This window comes from Amblyraja radiata, chromosome 19 (assembly GCF_010909765.2).
Source record: "Amblyraja radiata isolate CabotCenter1 chromosome 19, sAmbRad1.1.pri, whole genome shotgun sequence".
NCBI classification, from domain to species: Eukaryota; Metazoa; Chordata; class Chondrichthyes; order Rajiformes; family Rajidae; genus Amblyraja; species Amblyraja radiata.
In genome coordinates this window covers 5,396,347-5,417,086 of record NC_045974.1, presented here as the reverse complement: position 1 = coordinate 5,417,086, position 20,740 = coordinate 5,396,347, and the positions used below count along the sequence as shown (strand labels likewise).

General features: G+C 42.8%; 1 protein-coding gene across 5 annotated transcripts in view; it reads left to right on the top strand.

Moving 5' to 3' along the window:
* erc1 (ELKS/RAB6-interacting/CAST family member 1) overlaps window positions 1-20,740 on the top strand; it is a 425,697-nt gene that overhangs the window by 249,409 nt on the left and 155,548 nt on the right. For all 5 annotated transcript variants that reach the window (XM_033037518.1, XM_033037519.1, XM_033037520.1 and 2 more), the window contains one exon: window positions 4,506-4,653. In XM_033037518.1, coding sequence (XP_032893409.1) covers window positions 4,506-4,653 — 148 coding nt within the window. The remainder of the gene's footprint in view (window positions 1-4,505; window positions 4,654-20,740) is intronic.

Sequence of the window (20,740 nt, the reverse complement as noted above, 5' to 3'; positions counted from 1 at the left end):
CATGGACCTGTCCAAATGTTTTTTAAATGTTGTTACAGTACCTGCCTCAGATAGCTCTTCTAGCAGCTCGTTCCATACACCCACCACCATCTGTGTGAAAAAGTTGCCCTCCATTTCCTATCAAATCTTTCCCCTCTCACTTTAAACATATGTCCTCTGGTTCTTGATTTGCCTTCTCTGGATTTTTTTTTTTAACTCTGCATTCACCCAATCGATTCCCCTCATGATCTTGTACACCTGAGTAAACCTCAGCCTTCTGCGCTCAAGAATGAACTCCCAGCCTGCCCAACCTCTCCCTGTCGTGGCCCTCAAGTCCTGGCAACACCCTTGTACATCTCTGCACACTTTCAAGCTTAATGGCTTCCTTCCTATAGCAACGTGACCAAAACTTAACACAATACTCCAAATGTGGCCATACCAACGTGTTACACAACAGCAACATAACATCCCAGCTTCTAAGCTCAATATCCTGACTGATGAAGGCCAAAATACTGAAAGCCGCCTTGACCACGCTATCTAACTGTGAAGCCACTTTCAAGGAACTAAGCACCTGCATTTCTAGACCGCTTTATTCTATAACATACCCCAGAGCCCTTCTGTCCACTGTGAATGTCCTGCCTTAGTTTGACCTCTAAAATGCAACATTTCTCACATATGTCAGTTATCTGCATTAAACTCTGTTAGCCATTCCTCAGCCCACCTGCCCAGCTGATCAACATCCTGCTGTCAATTTTTAAGAAATGGCAAGAAAAAATGAGGTTTAATACAGGATAGGATGTAAAAATAAATAGGGGGCTTGGCCAAAATATGCTTCTTTGCCAGACATCACTGATCGAACCTTCAGATTGAAAGCAAATGAAAGTTGAAACCCTAGACATTAAAAAAAGAAGTTGGAGAAATTAGGAACCATGTAAAACCACATACCCTGAATAAGACTAGATTTTGTTTACAATTTGATAATTTTTATTGGTTTATCATTTTTAAATTAAGTGAAAAAATAGAATATGTGCTTCTACCTGTCAATTGAATCTGCAATCTTGCTTGAAGTAATGTTCTGTGAAATGAAGATTAAATGAAGGATGTCAGAAGCAATGCCCTAGATGTAAACGACAAGCTGTGTGGAGAGAGATCCCACTTTTACATTACCACCGGCAGATGTCTCATGGCATCACTGAAGTCACTCAGATGATCCTCATTTTTCGAAATGCAAGAATATTTTTGCATGTAAGGCACAAAGCGGAGTTGTTTCCTTTTAGGCTGCTCAATCTAATTGCTATGTAAACAACCCCTCAGGTCACAGCACTTAATTAGTGTTAAATTGGAGCGAGATTGTGAGTTTGAGCTTAAGCTCAGCAGTACACAGCATTTTAAGGCTGCATTTGCATCGCAGTGGCTCTGCTCAAACTAGTCGTTGTGATGCAGTTTACTGTCAGTCCCGCTTCCGTTACTTAGCTGCTGCTGGACTGCAACGGCCGAGTCCGAGAGAAAATTATGTCCATGCATGAATGCACACATACACAATGTGTTTTGTGAATATTAGCAATGTTGATAGTGAGAAGACTGAGGTATATCCTGATGCAGGCTATGCTCTCTGAGCAGTTAGTTATGTATGTGCGCAGAGAAGACCTTCCACAATTGGCACTATATCATTTGCAAGTTTTTGACATTGGTATTTATTTGCCATGTGTTATCATAAAATAAGTCTTTTAAGGCACCTTCTTCAATCATGGATTCAAGAAATACACTGTTGATATAGCTTTGAAGTGGATGTTTCAAAGATTAATTCTTCATTTCAATTTGGGGAATTTTAAGAATAGAAAATTAGTTTTGTTCCGTTGGCTTTCTTTGCTGTGCTAGTAGAAAAGATGTTCGGTAATGAACATTCATTATAAATGTTTCCGCTTCATTATAAAAACAAAGTGCTGAAAATACTCAGAAGGTCAGGCTGCATCTGTGGAAAGAAGAACAGAATTAATGTTTCACAGCAAAACCCATCATCAATTCTCTTGTGAGCTAACTTCATCCCAAACGGTTTGTCAGATGTTTTGTTTTATTGCAGTTAGCAACCTAAAATAAAAATGTATAAAACGGCAGATAACAGAAATCTGAAACCAGGTGTTTCTGCTTTTGTTATTCTGTTATTCCAGAGGAAAATTAGAGTGGCGATTTAGTCACTAAAGTGAGTGGAAATCCCCATTCAGGAGAAGCTCAAACTATCTTCTTGGGATCAGTCTGAAGAAGGGTCTCGACCCAAAATGTCGCCCATTCCATCTCTCCATCGATGCTGCCTCACCTGCCGAGTTACTCCAGCATTTTGTGTCTACCATCTTCTTGAGATCAACTAAATGTATAATATGCTTGATTCATCACAATTTGCTTCCTCTGCATTACCTTGGCTACACACCCTGTATCGTCATCCTTTGCAAAGTCATTTATTTTGCATTGACTCCATGAAAGGAATTGAGCATTATGACTTTAAACTTTCTGTCCTTGGGTTTTTCCTTAATTAGCATTCGATTGCTCATAGAAACATTTTATAAATGGGCCTCATGAGGAAGGATGTAGTCTTGATGCCCCACTGCTGATCTTCCTGACACAGATTCTCCAGTCATGATCTCTACGTTTAACAGATGCAGCTTATTCTAATTGACACCTCCTTTCAAGCTGCACTGGTCTCTTGACGGGGATGTATCCCAACATTACATACCAAGCAGTCTTTCCTTTATTCATTTCTGAGAGGGGCATTTACATTGCAGCATCAATAAGGAGCCAGTTGTTCTTCCCTTGCAGTGCACTGTTAACTTGCACAAATCAGTTGTACGCTGACGACATAGAAACGGCTATCCTGCCATGTGCTTTTAATTTTGCTGTTTCCAAATAGTCTAGGGTTCCCCAAAAGCATTGACAATGAAATCTACAAGGACAGGATCCTATCTTATCTTGCTGTGATATAATCTTATTGAAATTCTGCTGTTGACTCTACTGAAATTCTCAGTTTATAAGATGGTGAAGTATCCACAAGCAAACTTCACAGTTGTCGCTACCCATTCAAGACCTTGATTTGGTCATCCTGGAAGTTGCCTCCACCTTCCACTAAAAAAGCAGAGGATTCTAACCCCAGCCGTCCCAAAGTGAAAGGAATTCTTATAAACATATCTTGCCCCTTCCAGCCCAGGGCATCATCGTGAAACCCGCAGATAACTTTTAGGAGGTCAGAGCAATTGACATAAGATACTGGCCTCCAAGATTACACCATATCTCTTTGAAGACTGGAAGAACTGCCACCACATTGAATCTCTGGCTCCAACCCTGTGTATCTGGATCTCCTCTCCTCCTGTCACTCCTGTTGGAGTTACATAGATAGGATGTGAAATTGGATGTGTAACTTGCATTATAGACCAAACTACTTCTTTCAAGATTGGATCACTGACGTTTTGAACGAGTCACCATCAATCTTTGTCAAGCACGGTGAAATAAACATTGGGATTTGAGTTTTAAAACTGAAATGTAACTTTTTCAAAAAAGTGATATTTGTTATCAAAGCTTGATTACTGGAACATCAATTACATAATGTAGAGAGAAAGATTAAATTTATTACATTTGTTTAATTCTGAATGTTTCATTGATCTCCCATGGAGAAGACATGTTGGCTTGGACATTTCTTCACACAACAATGTTAAATGAATTGTGCCTTGCAATTCAAGATCAAAATTGTGCACATTTCTAGGCTGTTTAGCAACCAAATATGACCAATGGCATTTTGATTGGACTTAGAAAAGTATCTTAGAAAAGTGTCTTAAACGCTGTGACTATTATTAAAGAAACCTCCGTATGGGACAGAGTAAAATTGAAGTAAAATTCTTCTTGCTGTTGACTGTTCACTTGTTGTATATTTACTCTCCTTGGTAGTAATCGTAACATGTTACGCACACTTCAATATCACCCCAACAGATCCATGCCAGTTTGCAGAGAGCAATCCCATGAGTCCCATTTTCCGTCGCCTTATTCCCCTTTGACCCTGCAACTTATTCTCACAGATGCTCATCAACTCCCCTTTAATTCTTTTTAACATTAATCTACACAAAGGGAATAATGTACGGTAATGAGTTAACCTAGCAGCATGTAGCTGGGATGCAAAAGCAACTCTCATCCCTCTCATTCCTACTTTTCCCCCCAGGCTTTCTTTTGTGTTCTCTCTTCCACTTGCCACTTCCATAGCTTTGTGAAACATGTTTTATCTCTAAATGTACCCAGTTCTGTGGAAAAGCCATCAACTTGGAATATTAACTTTGTTCCTCAATGGAGAAGATGCCTGAATATTTGAGATGCTGGGTATTTCCAGCACTGAATTTTATTTCAGATTTCCAGCATTTGCAGTAATTGTCTTGTGGGATACCTTATTTGGCAATGGAAAAATATGCTTATGCACATTTCTGGGGCTAGTATTCATGCCTGAAGTACTTTGTGGTACTTTATTGCTTACAGCGTTGCCCTTCCTCTTTCAGGCAAGAAGCACTACTCGCAGCCATCAGTGAGAAGGACGCTAATATCGCCCTGCTGGAGCTCTCCTCATCGAAGAAAAAGAAGACGCAAGAGGAGGTGACGTCACTGAAGAGGGAGAAGGACAGACTGGTGCAGCAGCTCAAGCAGCAGGTCAGTTTCTGTCTATACTGTGATCCAGAAGTTGTACAAAGGAATTACATTTTCAACCATGGTAACCTGCTGAAAATGTCAGAATCAGTTTGAATTACTCTGCACGCAGATTATTTGGAAAATATAGCCTTATTGATGTGCCTGGATTGCTTTGCATCTTGGAGCTAGGTAGCTTTAAGGTGCCATCAAAGGCAATGATACCTTGAAGTTTCCTTGCCGAAGGAACATTTCAAAGTATTGATCATAACGTAGAGTTTAAGAAGGAACTGCAGATGCTAGAAAATCACAGGTACACAAAAATGCTGGAGAAACTCAGCGGGTGCAGCAGCATCTATGGAGCGAAGGAGATAGGACTCCTATAACGTAACGTAGACTCCTGCTCTACTGCATTAGGCAAGTCATCTAAGCTTGATTGGGAAGGAGAGAAATTGGCTACTCAAAGGTACAGGCTGAGTGGGATCAAGCATTTGCATTTCCATTGTAGACTTCTTCTCCAATATGCTGGTATTCTTAGGGTGCACGCACATACTTACAAAGACATCCCTCGCAATCTCCTACCGAGACTGACCAGCTGTAGCTTTGGAGGGTGCCCATGGCCTCCTTGAACAAGAAACATGCCTATCGATGCCACTGCTCTGTCTAGACTAGATCTAGGCCTGCCGAGATCCCTTTGATCCCCTGGGAGCATCTCATATTCCCCTCCAGTGTTGTTACATCCATCCATTTAGTAGTGACATTCACCTGCAGTTGAAATTCATGTCTTGTTGCAAGACTCATTAGCTGCAAGAATTGTACCCAGGAGGCTAAATGCCAAGCAGCTAAATGCAAGAACTTTCAGTAGATCAACAGAAATGCCACACTGTACTGACCCACCAATATGATCAAGGATAACCCGGCAAAGCTATTCTGTTAATCTATCATTGGAGAATCTCAGGTACACAAAAATGCTGGAGAAACTCAGCGGGTGCAGCAGCATCTATGGAGCGAAGGAAATAGGCAACGTTTCGGGCCGAAACCCTTCTTCAGACTGATAGGGGATGGCGGGGAGAAGGTATTGTAGAATCTCCGTCTTTAAGGAAATTTCATGTAACATTGAGATGACCTAAAATCCAGTTTCAACGCCAGTAAAGTTAGTGAACAATTTCTAGCTTTATACACATTCTACACAATTTTTGTATTTCAGCAAACTTGTTACATTATACTCAGTCCCTTTGTCTGTACTTAATATAGATTATAAACTGCATAACGTGAATCAGAACATGACTTGTTTATTCCAACTGTTTACTCTAATTTAATCAATTTACTATCCAAGCTGATAAATGATCCTCTCCCCATTAGGTCCTTAATTGGATAGGAAGGTTTGGATAGAGTGGAGGTGGAGAGGATGTTTCCACGAGTGGGAGAGTCTAGGACTAGAGGTCATAGCCCCAGAATTAAAGGACATTCTTTTAAGAAGGAGATGAGGAATGTCTTTAGTCAGAGGGTGGTGAATCTGTGGAATTCTTTACCACTGAAGGCTATGGATGCAAAGTCAGTGGATATATTTAAGACAGAGATAGATAGATTCTTGATTAGTACGGGTGTCAGAGGTTATGGGGAGAAGGCAGGGGAATGGGGTTAGGAAGGAGAGATAGATCAGCCATGATTGAATGGCGGAGTAGACTTGATGGGCCGAATGGCCTATTTCTACTACTATCACTTACGATCGCTTATGATCTTACTTTGTGCATGGCACCTTTTTGAATGCTTTCTGGAAGTCTTAATACACCTCGTTTACAGGTCTCCCTGTTATGGTCTGCCAGTTTCATCTTCAAAGAACTATAATAAATTAACTAAAGATGATTTCTCATTCATAGAACCCTGCTGAATCTGCCTAATTGTACTGAAATTATGGATGTGTAAAAATGGTGAATATTAGGTCTGGGAGCAAATCCACAGAAAGTGTATTTTATGTGGTGCTCTGATTTCTTTAATTAGATACCAAACATCAGGAAAGATTTAGTACTAAGCTTTTCAGTAATAGGATCGGGGAATCATTCATTAATCTTACATGCAGGTGGATGAAAGGTAATATTATGTATTGTCTGGACTCTCCTGGTTGACTGATGGTATACATTGTTGGTATTCATGATTGTAGAGAAGAATGGATCACTGGGTCCACATTGAAGACTACAACCTCACTGGTGCCTTACAACTTAAACCTGCCGGAGAATGTCTTGTATTGTATTCAGTCAGTGTCTCCATCCTCTACAGAGAGATGAGGTTGTTGCTGGGAGATGCCCTTGGCAGCTACCCTTGTTTTCCTATCGCTCTAATTCCAGCTAATCTTTGGATACACCTCACATCACTCAGCTTCTGGCTCTTGTTTCTGCTCCTCTTCAGGCACCAGCCACAGTCATAAATTGGCGAGGGCTGCACAACATGCGAATCACCATGATGATGTCCCTGCACCGTGTCAGCATGTACTGCAGGGTGTTCCAGCCTGATAAAGCCAATGGAATCTATTTCAGAAGGCCAGTGACATTTTCATAATGATTCTGGCACTTACATTCAATCATATCAGTGCACAGCTGCTGTGGTTGGAGTCTGAAGGTGGTGTGATGAGTCAGGAAATGGAGGATAGCCCTTGTAATCCGTGATCCAACCCATTAGGCAATGCTGGCTGCTGAAAATGTCCAGCGAGATAGAAAATGATGCATGCTTCTGGGAACATAGCAATCTCTGCAAGGAAATTCTTCTCATAATCTATAAGAAACTGCACATTGAAGAAGTAAGAACCCTTCCATGATTACAAGAGAAACTGCAGAGAATAATAATTTTTTTAGAAGTCCTCAAATAATATAAGTCAAAATAACAGCTAGGATAGTTTCAAATTGCTTTATAGTTCAGACCATTCAATGGATATTTTCCTATTTCAGTCAAAGCTCAGAGTTCAAGAATTTTTATATAAAGTGCATGTTGTCCAGAATAATTTGGACATTACTGATCACTTAAACAGGGACATCTTGCTGCAGAACTCGTGTTTAAGAAGGAACTGCAGATGCTGGAAAATCAAATGTACACAAAAATGCTGGAGAAACTTAGCGGGTGCAGCAGCATCTATGGAGCGAAGGAAATAGGCAACGTTTCGGGCCGAAACGTTGCCTATTTCCTTCGCTCCATAGAAGCTGCTGCACCCGCTGAGTTTCTCCAGCATTTTTGTGTACCTTTGCTGCAGAACACTGCTGCTTGAAAATCCACAGAATGCTGAATTGCACAAGCTGTAAATGTCCCACTTTTCTGACGGCAATCCATCACTTGGCAAAGGAACTTGGCCTTTTAAACTTCAGCGGGGGTCTTTTCACAATATGTTGTGTGCTTTTACATGGACCACAAAAAGCCCAAATCAGTTCCCAACATGAACATTGTAATTTCACATAATTGAGTTGCAAAGGCAACCAATTCCATTGAGACAAATGAGTATTTTGGTGCAAACGAATGCTGTAGGAGGTCTTCATACAAATTATTTACTCTTAAAATGTACAGAAAGGGTGCTCTGTTGTGCCCTTGTGGATATCACTAATTCCACATTTGAGTTAATTTCAGTTAATAATGGGCACTTAGCCAGGAATTTTCAATTCATCACTTTGGAATTGGCAAATTGTGCAATTGTTCTTATAGTAAACACACAGAAAATTAAGCCATTCAAAAAAAATATTCACAAACTGATTTATAAATCTAGCTTTCCATTTATTATTGTACCATGCATGGTTGAGTGTAACTTTCTGGTGTATCATGAAATCACATAACCTCAGATGTACCCTCCCTGTACATTCCATCGTCCACCAAGTTCAAGTAGGGCCTGATTAACTAATAGGAAAGAAATGCCACATTGCATCTGCTGGTGCCCATAATATGCTGAGCCCCCTCCTCTACTCCCTCTTCACCTATGACTGCACACCTGTACATGGTACTAACACCATCATCAAGTATGCAGATGATACAACGGTGATTGGCCTCATCAGCAACAACGATGAGTCGACCTACAGGGAGGAGGTCCAGCACTTAGCAGCATGGTGCGCTGACAACAACCTGGCCCTTAACTCCAAGAAGACCAAGGAGCTCATTGTAGACTTCAGGAAGTCCAGGGGCGGCACGCACACCCCCATCCACATTAACGGGACGGAGGTGGAACGTGTTTCTAGCTTCAGGTTCCTGGGAGTCAACATCTCCGATGACCTCTCTTGGACCCACAATACCTCAACTCTGATCAAGAAGGCTCACCAGCGTCTCTTCTTCCTGAGGAGACTGAAGAAGGTCCATCTGTCTCCTCAGATCCTGGTGAACTTCTACCGCTGCACCATCAAGAGCATCCTTACCAACTGCATCACAGTATGGTATGGCAACTGCTCTGTCTCCGACCAGAAGGCATTGCAGAGGGTGGTGAAAATTGCCCAACACATCACCGGTTCCTCGCTCCCCTCCATTGAGTCTGTCCAAAGCAAGCGTTGTCTGCGGAGGGCGCTCAGCATCGCCAAGGACTGCTCTCACCCCAACCATGGACTGTTTACCCTCCTACCATCCGGGAGGCGCTACAGGTCTCTCCGTTGCCGGACCAGCAGGTCCAGGAACAGCTTCTTCCCGGCGGCTGTCACTCTACTCAACAACGTACCTCGGTGACTGCCAATCACCCCCCCACCCCCCGGACACTTATTATCACTTATTATTATTTATTTAAATCATTTGCTATGTCGCTCTTCCAGGGAGATGCTAAATGCATTTCGTTGTCTCTGTACTGTACACTGACAATGACAATTAAAATTGAATCTGAATCTGAATCTGAATAATGTTCCATTGATGTGCGAATGTGTGATATTCATGAGTGAGAATTATAAGAAGAAGAGAAAATAGCAGCAGGAATAGTCTACCTGCTATTCAATATGATCATGGCTGACCTATGCTGGCTTCAACTCTTCTTATGTGTCTTTTCCCTGTGATCCTTTATTTCGTGATATTTTTCCATATTTATCTTTCCCTACCTTAAATATATCCAATGATTTGACCTCCACCACCCCCAGGACCAAGAATTCCCGAGATAACTCATCCTTGTGGGATGAAATTTCTAGTCCTTGGTTCCAAAAATGACAGCTCCTTTATTTTGTAACTTTAGTTCATGTTTGATGGTCAAGATAAGACAACAACAGTAATTGGATGATCATCCAATAATTCCTCGTGAATCTATGATTCAACACAAGTTACAATATCAGTGTTGTGAAATCATTGAAAAGGGCAAAATGGTGATGACGCTTTGAAATTGTAACAATTGTAAATGTGTTTAATCAAGATATTTTTGAAAAAGAAAGGGGAAGCTATGCTGCGAATGTGTTATTGGTTGTGAACAGTAATTGTTACTTTTAAGCTACCATTCTTTAAGGATTGTGTTGCGTGACTAATTTTTCTCCCAGTTACAACAACATTGTGTAGAAAGGTTCAAAATTGCTCTGTGAAGAGCCCCTGACTCAATTACACTTTATTTGAGCTCCTCCTGTGTTATGTGTAATAATCCAAACAATCTTCATTAGAGGTTTAAAACCCACTGAGCGCACACAATTTACACAGCCGAATGTACTCAACATACCTATCAACCAATTCTTGCTGCTTCATGCTGTTACAAATAACCTTGAATTTTTGGTTACATCTCAGAGCTTGACTATTTTAAATACCTAAATCACCATCCTGGCCACTCACTCATCTCCCCGCTGCCCTCAGGTAGAAGGTCTATTGTCTATTGTCTATATTCTCCCCATTTCAAGACACCATAAAGTTTGGGACACATGGCTTCTCAGGTGTTTGTAATTGCTCAGGTATGTTTAATTGCATCCTTAATGCAGGTATAAGAGAGCTCTCAGCACCCAGTCTTTCCTCCAGTCTTTCCATCACCTTTATGAACATGAGGACCAAGGTTGTGCCAATGAAAGTCAAGGAAGCCATTGTGAGTCTGAGAAACAAGAATAAAACTGTTAGAGACATCAGCCGAACCTTAGGCTTACTAAAATCAACTGTTTGGAACATCATTAAGAAGAAAGAGAGCACTGGTGGGCTTACTAATCGCAAGGAAGACCTCCACAGCTAATGACAGAATTCTCTCTATAATAAAGAAAAATCCCCAAACACATGTCCGACAGATCAGAAACACTGTTCAGGAGTCAGGTGTGGATTTGTCAATGACCACTGTCCGCAGAAGACTTCATGAACAGAAATACAGAGGCTGCACGGCAAGATGCAAACCACTGGTTAGCCACAAAAAGGTTACAGTTTGCCAAGAAATACTTGAAAGAGGTCTGGGAAAAGGTCTTGTGGACAAATGAGACGAATATTAACTTCTATCAGTGTGATGGCAAGAGCAAAGTATGTGGGAGCGCTGCTAAACGGCTGCCCTGCCGTGTGTTAGTTATTTTCAACTTTTTTTGTTTTTTTAGTATGTCCAAATGTGTGTTTTTAATGTCTCTCAGTGTGTCTTGTGTGGGGGGTGTTGTGGGGAGGGTAAGGGAGAAACCACTTTTGGTCGCCTCCTCCACGGAGAGGCGACTTTTTCCATGTCGCCTCCCTCGCGGCCTAACACCAGGGATCGTTGCGGCCTTTCCCAGAGATGGGCCCGGAGTTTCAGCAGCGGGCGCAGTGTGGACTTTATCATCACGGAGCAGGCGAGCCCTTGCTGGGGGTCGCCAGAAGGGAGTGCTCCGATTGCTGGCCCGTGGCAGCCTGAAGCCGGTCTGCGGAGCTTCCAGCTGGCACGGCGTCTGTAGCCTGGGATCCCTTGTTGGGGACCCCGTAGGACAAGAGCTTCGACCGCCGGCCCACGGCCTACAGCATCCTTTGAAGCCGCGGTCTGCAGTGCTTCTAACCGTGGCACGGTGAGGACTTAGATCTTCGACCGCCGGCCTGCAGCCTACGCCGACTTGAAGCCTCTGGTGGGGAAGCACCGATTCGGGACTTACCTTGCCTGCACATCTGGCCGCCCGCAGCGGCGACTGCGGAGGTTTGTGGTCCCGACCACGGGGGAAAATGGAGGAGGACTGACTGAACTTTGTACCTTCCACCACAGTGATGAATGTTGTGGTGGATGTTTGTGTTAAATTTTTATTGTGTATCGTGTGTTCTTTTTTATTGTACCACTGCTGGCAAGTTCATTTCACTGCACTTTATTAAGTATGTGACGAATAAACCTGACTATTGACTATGGAGGAGAGAAGGAACCGCCCAAGATCCAAAGCATACCACCTCATCTATAAAACACAGTGGTTGGGGTGTTATGGCCTGGGCATGTATGGCTGCTGAAGGTACTGGCTCATTTATCTTCATTGATGATACAACTGCTGATCGTAGTAGCATAATGAGTTCTGATGTGTATAGACACATCCTATCTGCACAAGTTCAAACAAATGCCTCAAAACTCATTGCCCAGCGGTTCATTCTACAGCAAGACAATGATCCCAAACATATTGCTAAAGCAACAAAGGAGTTTTTCAAAGCTAAAACATTGTCAATTCTTGAGTGGCCAAGTCAATCACCCGATCTGAACCCAATTGAGCATGCCTTTTATATGCTGAAGAGAAAACTGAAGGGGACTAGCCCCCAAAACAAGCATAAGCTAAAGATGGCTGCAATACAGGCCTTGCAGAGCATCACCAGAGAAGACACCCAACTGATGATGTCCATGAGATGCAGACTTCAAGCAGTCATTGCATGCAAAAGATATGCAACAAAATACTAAACATGACTACTTTCATTTACATGACATTGCTGTGTCCCAAACATTATGGGGCCCTGAAATGGGGGGACTATAAATAAATACTGCTGTAATTTCTACATTGGTGAAACCAAAATGTATAAAAATGGCCTTTATTAAAATCTGATAATGTGCACTTTAACCACATGTGATTTTGTTTCTATTACAAATCTCAAATTGTGGAGTACAGTGGCAAATAAATAAATGATGGGTCTTTGTCCCAAACATGGAGGGCACTCTATGTTCATTGAACTGTAGGTGTCCCGATTTGTGCTCCAAGTAGAGTCACTACATTTCACCTTTTCTGCATTCCTCTTTTGTATAAATGGAAGTCTGTATTTTATGTTTAGATACAGGCAATCACATGTTCTGGGGGAAGGGGTTGCTTCCTTGAATACGGCCCGCTTTTTGATTTTCTATGATGTAAAGCTATGTCTTCTGTGTGTGTCGAGAAACGCAAGTTGGAAAAATTGAATTTATTTATGAAGTAAATTTTCGATTTTCGTTCCCTGCAAATTAACATTTTCCAATATCTGCTGAGGGTGAGTGACTTGCTGTGCTGGAGGTAGCCAATAGAAAATATATATAGAACAGTACAGCAAAGGAACGGGCCCTTCATCCCACAATGTCCATGCCAAACATGATGCCAAGATAAACTAACCTTCTCTGCCTACACAGGATCCATATCCCTCCATTCCCTGCTTATCCATGTGAAACAACCTTTGTATTGTACACACTATAAAAAACTTGGCAATGGATTCCTGCTATTGATGTCAGATTAATTGATCTGTAGTTGCCGTAACACCCTTCCTAAACAAGGGCACATCATTTCCCACTCCCAAATATTTTACTGGCAGTGTTGCAGACCATTTGGCTCAGCTAATTTATTGGTGCTTTCAATTGAACTAACCCAGATATTAATCCACTGCAAAAGCTCATTTGCTTTGCACCTCTTGTGCTGCATTCAAAAGTTGTAAAGATGCCTAGTGATCCCACCACCAGCCACATCTTCCCATCTCCTCCCCCTGTCTGCTTTCCGCAGAGACCGCTCCCTCCGTAACTCCCTGGTCAATTCGTCCCTTCCCACCCGAACCACCCTCTCTCCGGGCACTTTCCCTTGCAACCGCAGGAAATGCTACACTTGTCGCTTTACCTTCCCCCCTTGACTCCATTCAAGGACCCAAACAGTCTTTCCAGGTGCGGCAGAGGTTCACCTGCACCTACTCCAACCTCATCTATTGCATCCGCTGCTCTAGATGTCAACTGCTCTACATCGGTGAGACCAAGCGTAGGCTTGGCAATCGCTTCGCCGAATACCTCCGCTCGGTTCGCAATAACCAACCTGATCTCCCGGTGGCTCAGCACTTCAACTCCCCCTCCCATTCCAAATCTGACTTTTCTGTCCTGGGCCTCCTCCATGGCCAGAGTGAGGACCACCGTAAATTGGAGGAGCAGCACCTCATATTTCGCTTGGGCAGTTTGCACTCCAGCAGTATGAACATTGACTTCTCTAATTTCAGGTAGTCCCTACTTTCTCCTCCCCTTCTCAGCTCTCCCTCAGCCCACTGTCTCCACCTCTTCCTTTCTTCTTCCCGCCCCCCCACCCTCACATCAGTCTGAAGAAGGGTTTCGACCCGAAACGTTGCCTATTTCCTTCGCTCCATAGATGCTGCCTCACCCACTGAGTTTCTCCAGCACTTTTGTCTACCTACGATTTTCCAGCATCTGCAGTTCCTTCTTAAAAACGAGTTACTCCAGCAATTTGTTTCTATCTTTGGTGGCAGACCTATGTTATGGATTCTATCTAGCAAAAGTTTGTAATTAACAAAGATAAGCAGTTACATGGAAGTTTTTCCTGGTGACAAAATGTAATGTGCAGCATTGCACAGGGATTGCTCTGCAGGCTCAACTTTTTTAAACTTATATGTACGACTTGTATGCAGGGGCCCAAGGAATCATTGCAAAATTTGCTGATAACACAGAGTCCAGAGAGTAAAGAGTGTTTTATTTGTGTAGGAAAGAACTGCAGATGCTGGTTTCAATCGAAGGCAGACATAAAATGCTGGAGTAACTCAACGGGACAGACTGCATGTCTGGAGAGAAGAGATGGGTGACGTTTTGGGTCAAGACCCTTCAGACTGATGTCAGGGGAGTGGGCGGGACAGGGATAGAATGTAGTCAGTGGCAGTAAGACTGGTGGTTGAACTGGGATGGGGGAGGGGATAGAGAGAGAGGGAAAGCAAGGGGTATTTGAAGTTAGAGAAGTCAATGTTCATACCGCTGGGGTGGGTGTAAGTTACCCAAGCAAAAAATGAGGTTCTGTTCCTCCAATTTGCACTGGGCCTCACTCTGACAATGGAGGCGTCCCAGGACAGAAAGGCCAGATTGGGAATGGGAGGGGGGGTTAAAGTGCTGAGCAACCGGGAGATCAGGTAGGTTAAGGCAGACTGAGCGGAGGTGTTCAGCTAAACGATCGCTGAGCCTGCGCTTGGTCTCGCCGATGTACAGGAGCTAACACCTGGAACAGTTTAGAGATACGGCGCGGAAACAGGCCCTTCGGCCCACCGACCTGCGATCCCTGTACATTAACACTATCCTACCCAGACGAGGGACAATTTACACTTATACCAAGCCAATTAACCTTCAGAGTATTCTAAAACACAGTATTCAATAGAAAATACGATAAACAAACAAAGAAAGTTGTTCAATTTTTTTTTCAACCATCATAGTGCAAAACCCAACAAAGTCTGAAGTCTCAAATATGACAAAGGCAGTTTGTAGTTCAGGGTTTAGTTGGTGTACCTAGTGTTTAATAGTTTGATGCTGCAAAAGCTGTTCCTGAACCTGTACGTTACAGATTTCAGACTCCTATACCTTCTTTCCGATGGCTGTAGTGAAATGAGAGCATGGCCAGGATGGTATGGGTTCTTGATGATGCTGGCTTCCTTTTTGAGACAACGCCTCCTATAGATCCCTGCGATGGTGGGGAGGTCAGAACCCATGATGGACCCGGCAATGTTCACAACTTTTTGCAACCTCCTCAATCCTGGGCCTGTGCGTCGTCCAACCATGATGAATTCTGAAGTGTATAGACACATCCTATCTGCTCGTTCAAACAGATGCCTCAAAACTCATTGGCTGGCAGTTCATTCTACAGCAAGACAATGATCCCAAACATACTGCTAAACCAACAAAGGAGTTTTTCAAAGCTAACAAATGGTCAATTCTTGAGTGGCCAAGTCAATCACCCGATCGGAACCCAATTGAGCATGCCTTTTATATGTTGAAGAGAAAACTGAAGGGGACTAGCCCCCAAAACAAGCATAAGCTAAAGATGGCTGCAATACAGGCCATGGCAGAACATCACCAGAGAAGACACCCAGCAACTTGTGATGTCCATGAATTGCAGACTTCAAGCAGTCATTGCATGAAAAAGATATGCAACAAAATACTAAACATGACTACTTTGCATGACATTGCTGTGTCCCAAACATGATGATGCCTGAAATGGGGGGACTATGTATAAACACTGCTGTAATTTCTACATGGTGAAACCAAAATGTATAAAAATTGCCTTTATTGAAATCTGACAATGTGCACTTTAACCACATGTGATTTTTTTTCTATTACAAATCTCAAATTGTGAAGTACGGAGCCAAATAAATAAATGATGGGTCTGTCTCAAACATTATGGAGGGCACTGTAACAATAATTGGCAACAATTTTCTGAAGAGTCAACACAAACCTCCGCCCACACGCAATGAATCACTGAAACTGGACATACCCTCAGGACTGTCGTATTTGAAACTTCATCCCAATGGGTGTGACTGTATAAAGGAACTGAAAGGCCACTGTAAGTATGTGGTACCAAAGCCGGAATTCATGGATAAATTCATAAAGATTTTGATATGCACTAATGAGAAATTTAAGTGCTATGTTAGTAACCAGAGTCGGAGCAAATCTGACAGCATTCATCATATCTGGAGCCCAAGATAAGCATCCTGCACTGCTGGAGTGCATTGTAATTGTTGGAAAGACTTTAGATTTAGCCATATTGCCTTGGAGCTCCTCTTAAATGTGGATGGCTCAAAACCAAGAGAGCATAGACTGCCAAAACCACATTGAACGTTGTGGCTTCCTATGCTCTGCCCACTGAGAAGCATCATTGGGCATGTTTACCAAATAAGCTGTCTGGAGAATTTACAGGCAACCTGAACCATACCCTGCATTTAAAAGATTCATATACTCTTAGCTATGTTAAAGTGTTTGGGCCACAAAACCCAGCAGAGTTTGTGTTGTGTTCTGTTTTGACAGATGACAATAACTTGCAACCGCAGAAGATGCAAGACCTGTCGCTATACCTCCTTTTTCAACTGTCCAGAGAGCACGACAGTCCTTCCAGGTTAGGCAGAGATTCATTTGCACCTCGTCTACTGTATTCGTTGTTCAAGACGTGGACTCTTATACATCGGCGAGACCAAACGCAGACCGGGCGATCGTTTCGCGGAATACCTTCGCTCAGCCCGTGTGAACCAACCTGATGTCCCGTTTGCTGGACACTTTAATTCTCCTTCCCATTCCTACACAGACCTATCTGTCCTCGGTCTCCTTCATTGTCTGAGTGAGGCTAAAAGCAAATTGGAGTAACAGCACCTCATATTTCGCTTGGTTGACACAAAATGCTGTAGTAACTCAGCGGGACAAGCAGCATCTCTGGAGAGAAGGAATGTGTGACGTTTCGAGTCGAGACCCTTCTTCAGACTGAAGAAGGTCTACGCGCAGTCTTATGTTTAGTCTCAAAGGATAATGCTACTGACTGATATAACAATAATTGCCTTATTTGCCTTATCATATTTCATTTGTGCAGCTTACAGCCCAGTGGTATGAATATTGATTTATCTCACTTTAGGTAGCCCCGGCATTCCCTTTTTCTCTATCCCTCCCCCACCCAAGTCGCATTAGCTTCTCATTTTCACCTTACAATGGCCTGTTCCCTTTATCATCGTTACTTTTTTGCATATCTTTCATTCATTGTTCTTTATCTCTCCACATCACCATCTGTATCTCTGGTTTCCCTTATCCCTAACCAGTCTGAAGAAGGATCTCGACCCGAAACATCACCCATTCCTTCTCTCCAGAGATGTTGTCTGTCCCGCTGAGTTACTCCAGCTTTTTGTGTCTATCTTCACAATAACTTGCAAACTCCTTCACTGTCATGCACAAGGCAAGGAAAATCCTAGAAGCATTAAAAAAAAAGCCTGAAAGCCAGGATTCACAAGGCTTGACTTTCAGTTCTAGTCCATCTTACGTCATGCCTCGGATATATAAGTTGATGCAATGTGCCTTCCTTGCTGGTTTGGTCCATTATTGATCAAAAGATGTAACACATCCTCCTCACATCAAGTTGGTGTTAGATTGGATGTAGTTGCTATGATAAATCATAACCTTTTCTGCCTTTGTAGAGCCTGGTTTCCAGAACAGGAAACTTGTGCAGCAGTGATCGGCTATCTTGCTGCCTTTTGGCGTTGGGGTCTTTGAAGATAGCTAATGTCATCTGGTGTCCAATACTATGCGCTTGTTTAGTGAGAGGCTCAGGAGCCATGCTTTCAGACACCTTTTATTCAGTTACAGCATGTGGACATTACTACCAGGGCGAGTATCTTTTGGCCACTGCTAATTACCACTCTTAACTGAAGGTTTACAAAATTGCTGGAGAAACTCAGCGGGTGCGGTAGCACCCGCTGAGTTTCTCTAGCAATTTTGTCTACCTTCGATTTTCCAGCATCTGCAGTTCCTTCTGGAACACTTTTTTTTTTCCCTTTTTCCCTTCTTGAACACTCTTAACTGAACAACTTGCTCGACTGTTTCATCGGGCAGATTCATGTGAGATTTCTCCATTTATATAGGCTGGGCTGAAAATGGCAACATTCTTGCTTTGAAGAATGTACACGAAGCAGATTTGTTTGACACCCTGTCGCTCGTATTAACAATTACTGATAGAAATATTTAAATACCCGATTTGTTTAAATTTTCTCTAATTTATCTGCCATGGTGATATTTGAACTGTATTCCTGGATCCATACTGCCGAAGTCCTGCTAATAATCCAGTACCTAAACCACTATGCTACAATACAGCCGTTAATGAACACAGCGGCGATAGCATGCTGAACACGGCATGCTTCGAGGCTCACTATTAATACCACTATTATTTAACCAATTTTATGTGAGTTGCCCGTCACACCATTTTGCTGGTTCATAAATGCAGATGACGGCGTTCTTGTTCGACATGGCACAAAGCAATTGCCGGTACTGTGATAGCTGACCTGATTATTGGTGGAAGCATGGCTGGAAATGTTGACCCTGTCCTTCTTAAAGCCGCTACAAGCATTTTTGCATAGCGATGCAACAAATACCATCTTGATGTTTCCTTTAAATGTTTGCCCAGTATGATATCTACCTTCGGGTTATTGTGGGTATAAACCACAATGGGGCGGCACAGTGGCACAGTGGCACAGCGGAAGCATTGCTACCATACAGCGCCAGAGACCCGGGTTCAATCCTGACTACGGGTGCTGTTTGTACGGAGTTTGTACGTTCTCGCTGTGACCGCGTGGGATTTCCCCGTGTGCTCTGAGTTTCCTCCCACACTCCAGAGACGTACAGGTTTCAAGGTTAATTTGGCTGGAAAAATTGTAAATTATCCCAAGTGTGTGGGATAGTGCAAATGAATGGGGATCTCTGATCACCATGGTGGGCCAAAGGGCAATTTTCCTTGCTGTACTCTAAACTACGCCAGATTGGCAAAAACACCAAATCAAACGTTTTCATGATTTCAAAGACCAACAGCATGCCTCAGTAAACTGCTAGCCGAGCGCATCACTGTACCATACACCAACTGGCTGGCAGCCCATACAGAAAGCTCTAGATAAACAATTGAATGCCACTTTGAACATCATAATATAAATGCAGAAACTGGCAGCATTTCCCTTATTTCCTGCTCTAACAAATACAGTGCCCTCCATAATGTTTGGTACAAAGACCCATCATCTATTTATTTGCCTCTGTACTCCACAATTTGAGATTTGTAATAGAAATAATCACATGTGGTTAAAGTGCACATTGTCAGATTTTATTAAAGGCCATTTTTATACATTTTGGTTTCACCATGTAGAAATTACAGCTGTGTTTATACATAGTCCCCCCATTTCAGGGCACCATAATATTTGGGACACATGGCTTCACAGGGCCCATCCCCCCCCCCCCCCCCATCCCCTATTTCAGGGCACCATAATGTTTCGGACATATGGCTTCATTGGCGTTTTTAATTGCTCAGGTGTGTTTAATTGCCTCCTTAATGCAGGTATAAGAGAGCTCTCAGCACCTAGTCTTTCTTCCAGTCTTTCCATCACCTTTGGAAACTTTAATTGCTGTTTATCAACATGAGGACCAAAGTTGTGCCAATGAAAGTCAAAGAAGCCATTATGAGACTGAGAAACAAGAATAAAACTGTTAGAGACATCAGCCAAACCTTAGGCTTACCAAAATCAACTGTTTGAAACATCATTAAGGATAAAGAGAGCACTGGTGAGCTTACTAATCGCAAAGGGACTGGCAGGCCAAGGAAGATCTCCACAGCTGATGACAGAAGAATTCTCTCTATAATAAAGAAAACTCCCCGAACATCTGTCCAACAGATCAGAAACACTCTTCAGGAGTCAGGTGTGGATTTGTCAATGACCAATGTCCGCAGAAGACTTCATGAACAGAAATACAGAGGCTACACTGCAAGATTCGAACCACCGGTTAGCCACAAAAATAGGATGGCCGGGTTACAGTTTGCCAAGTACTTTAAAGAGCAACCACAGTTCTGGAAATAGGTCTTGTGGATAGATGAGACGAAGATTAACTCATATCAGAGTAATGGACAATAGACACAGGACTAGGCTATTCGGCCCTTTGGCCCTTCAAGCCAGCACGGCGGTCCACTGTGATCATGGCTAATTATCCATGATTGGCAAGAGCAAAGTATAGAGGAGAGAAGGAACTGCCCAAGATCCAAAGCATACCACCTCATCTGTAAAACACCGTTATGGCCTGGGCATGTATGGCTGCTGAAGGTACTGATTCACTTATATTCATTGATGATACAACTGCTGATGGTAATGAATTCTGAAGTGTATAGCCGGCAGTTCATTCTACTGTAAGACAATGATCTCAAATATACTGCTAAAGCGACAAAAGAGCTTTTCAAAGCTAAAAAATGGTCAATTCTTGAGTGGCCAAGTCACTCACCCGATCTGAACCCAATTGAGCATGCCT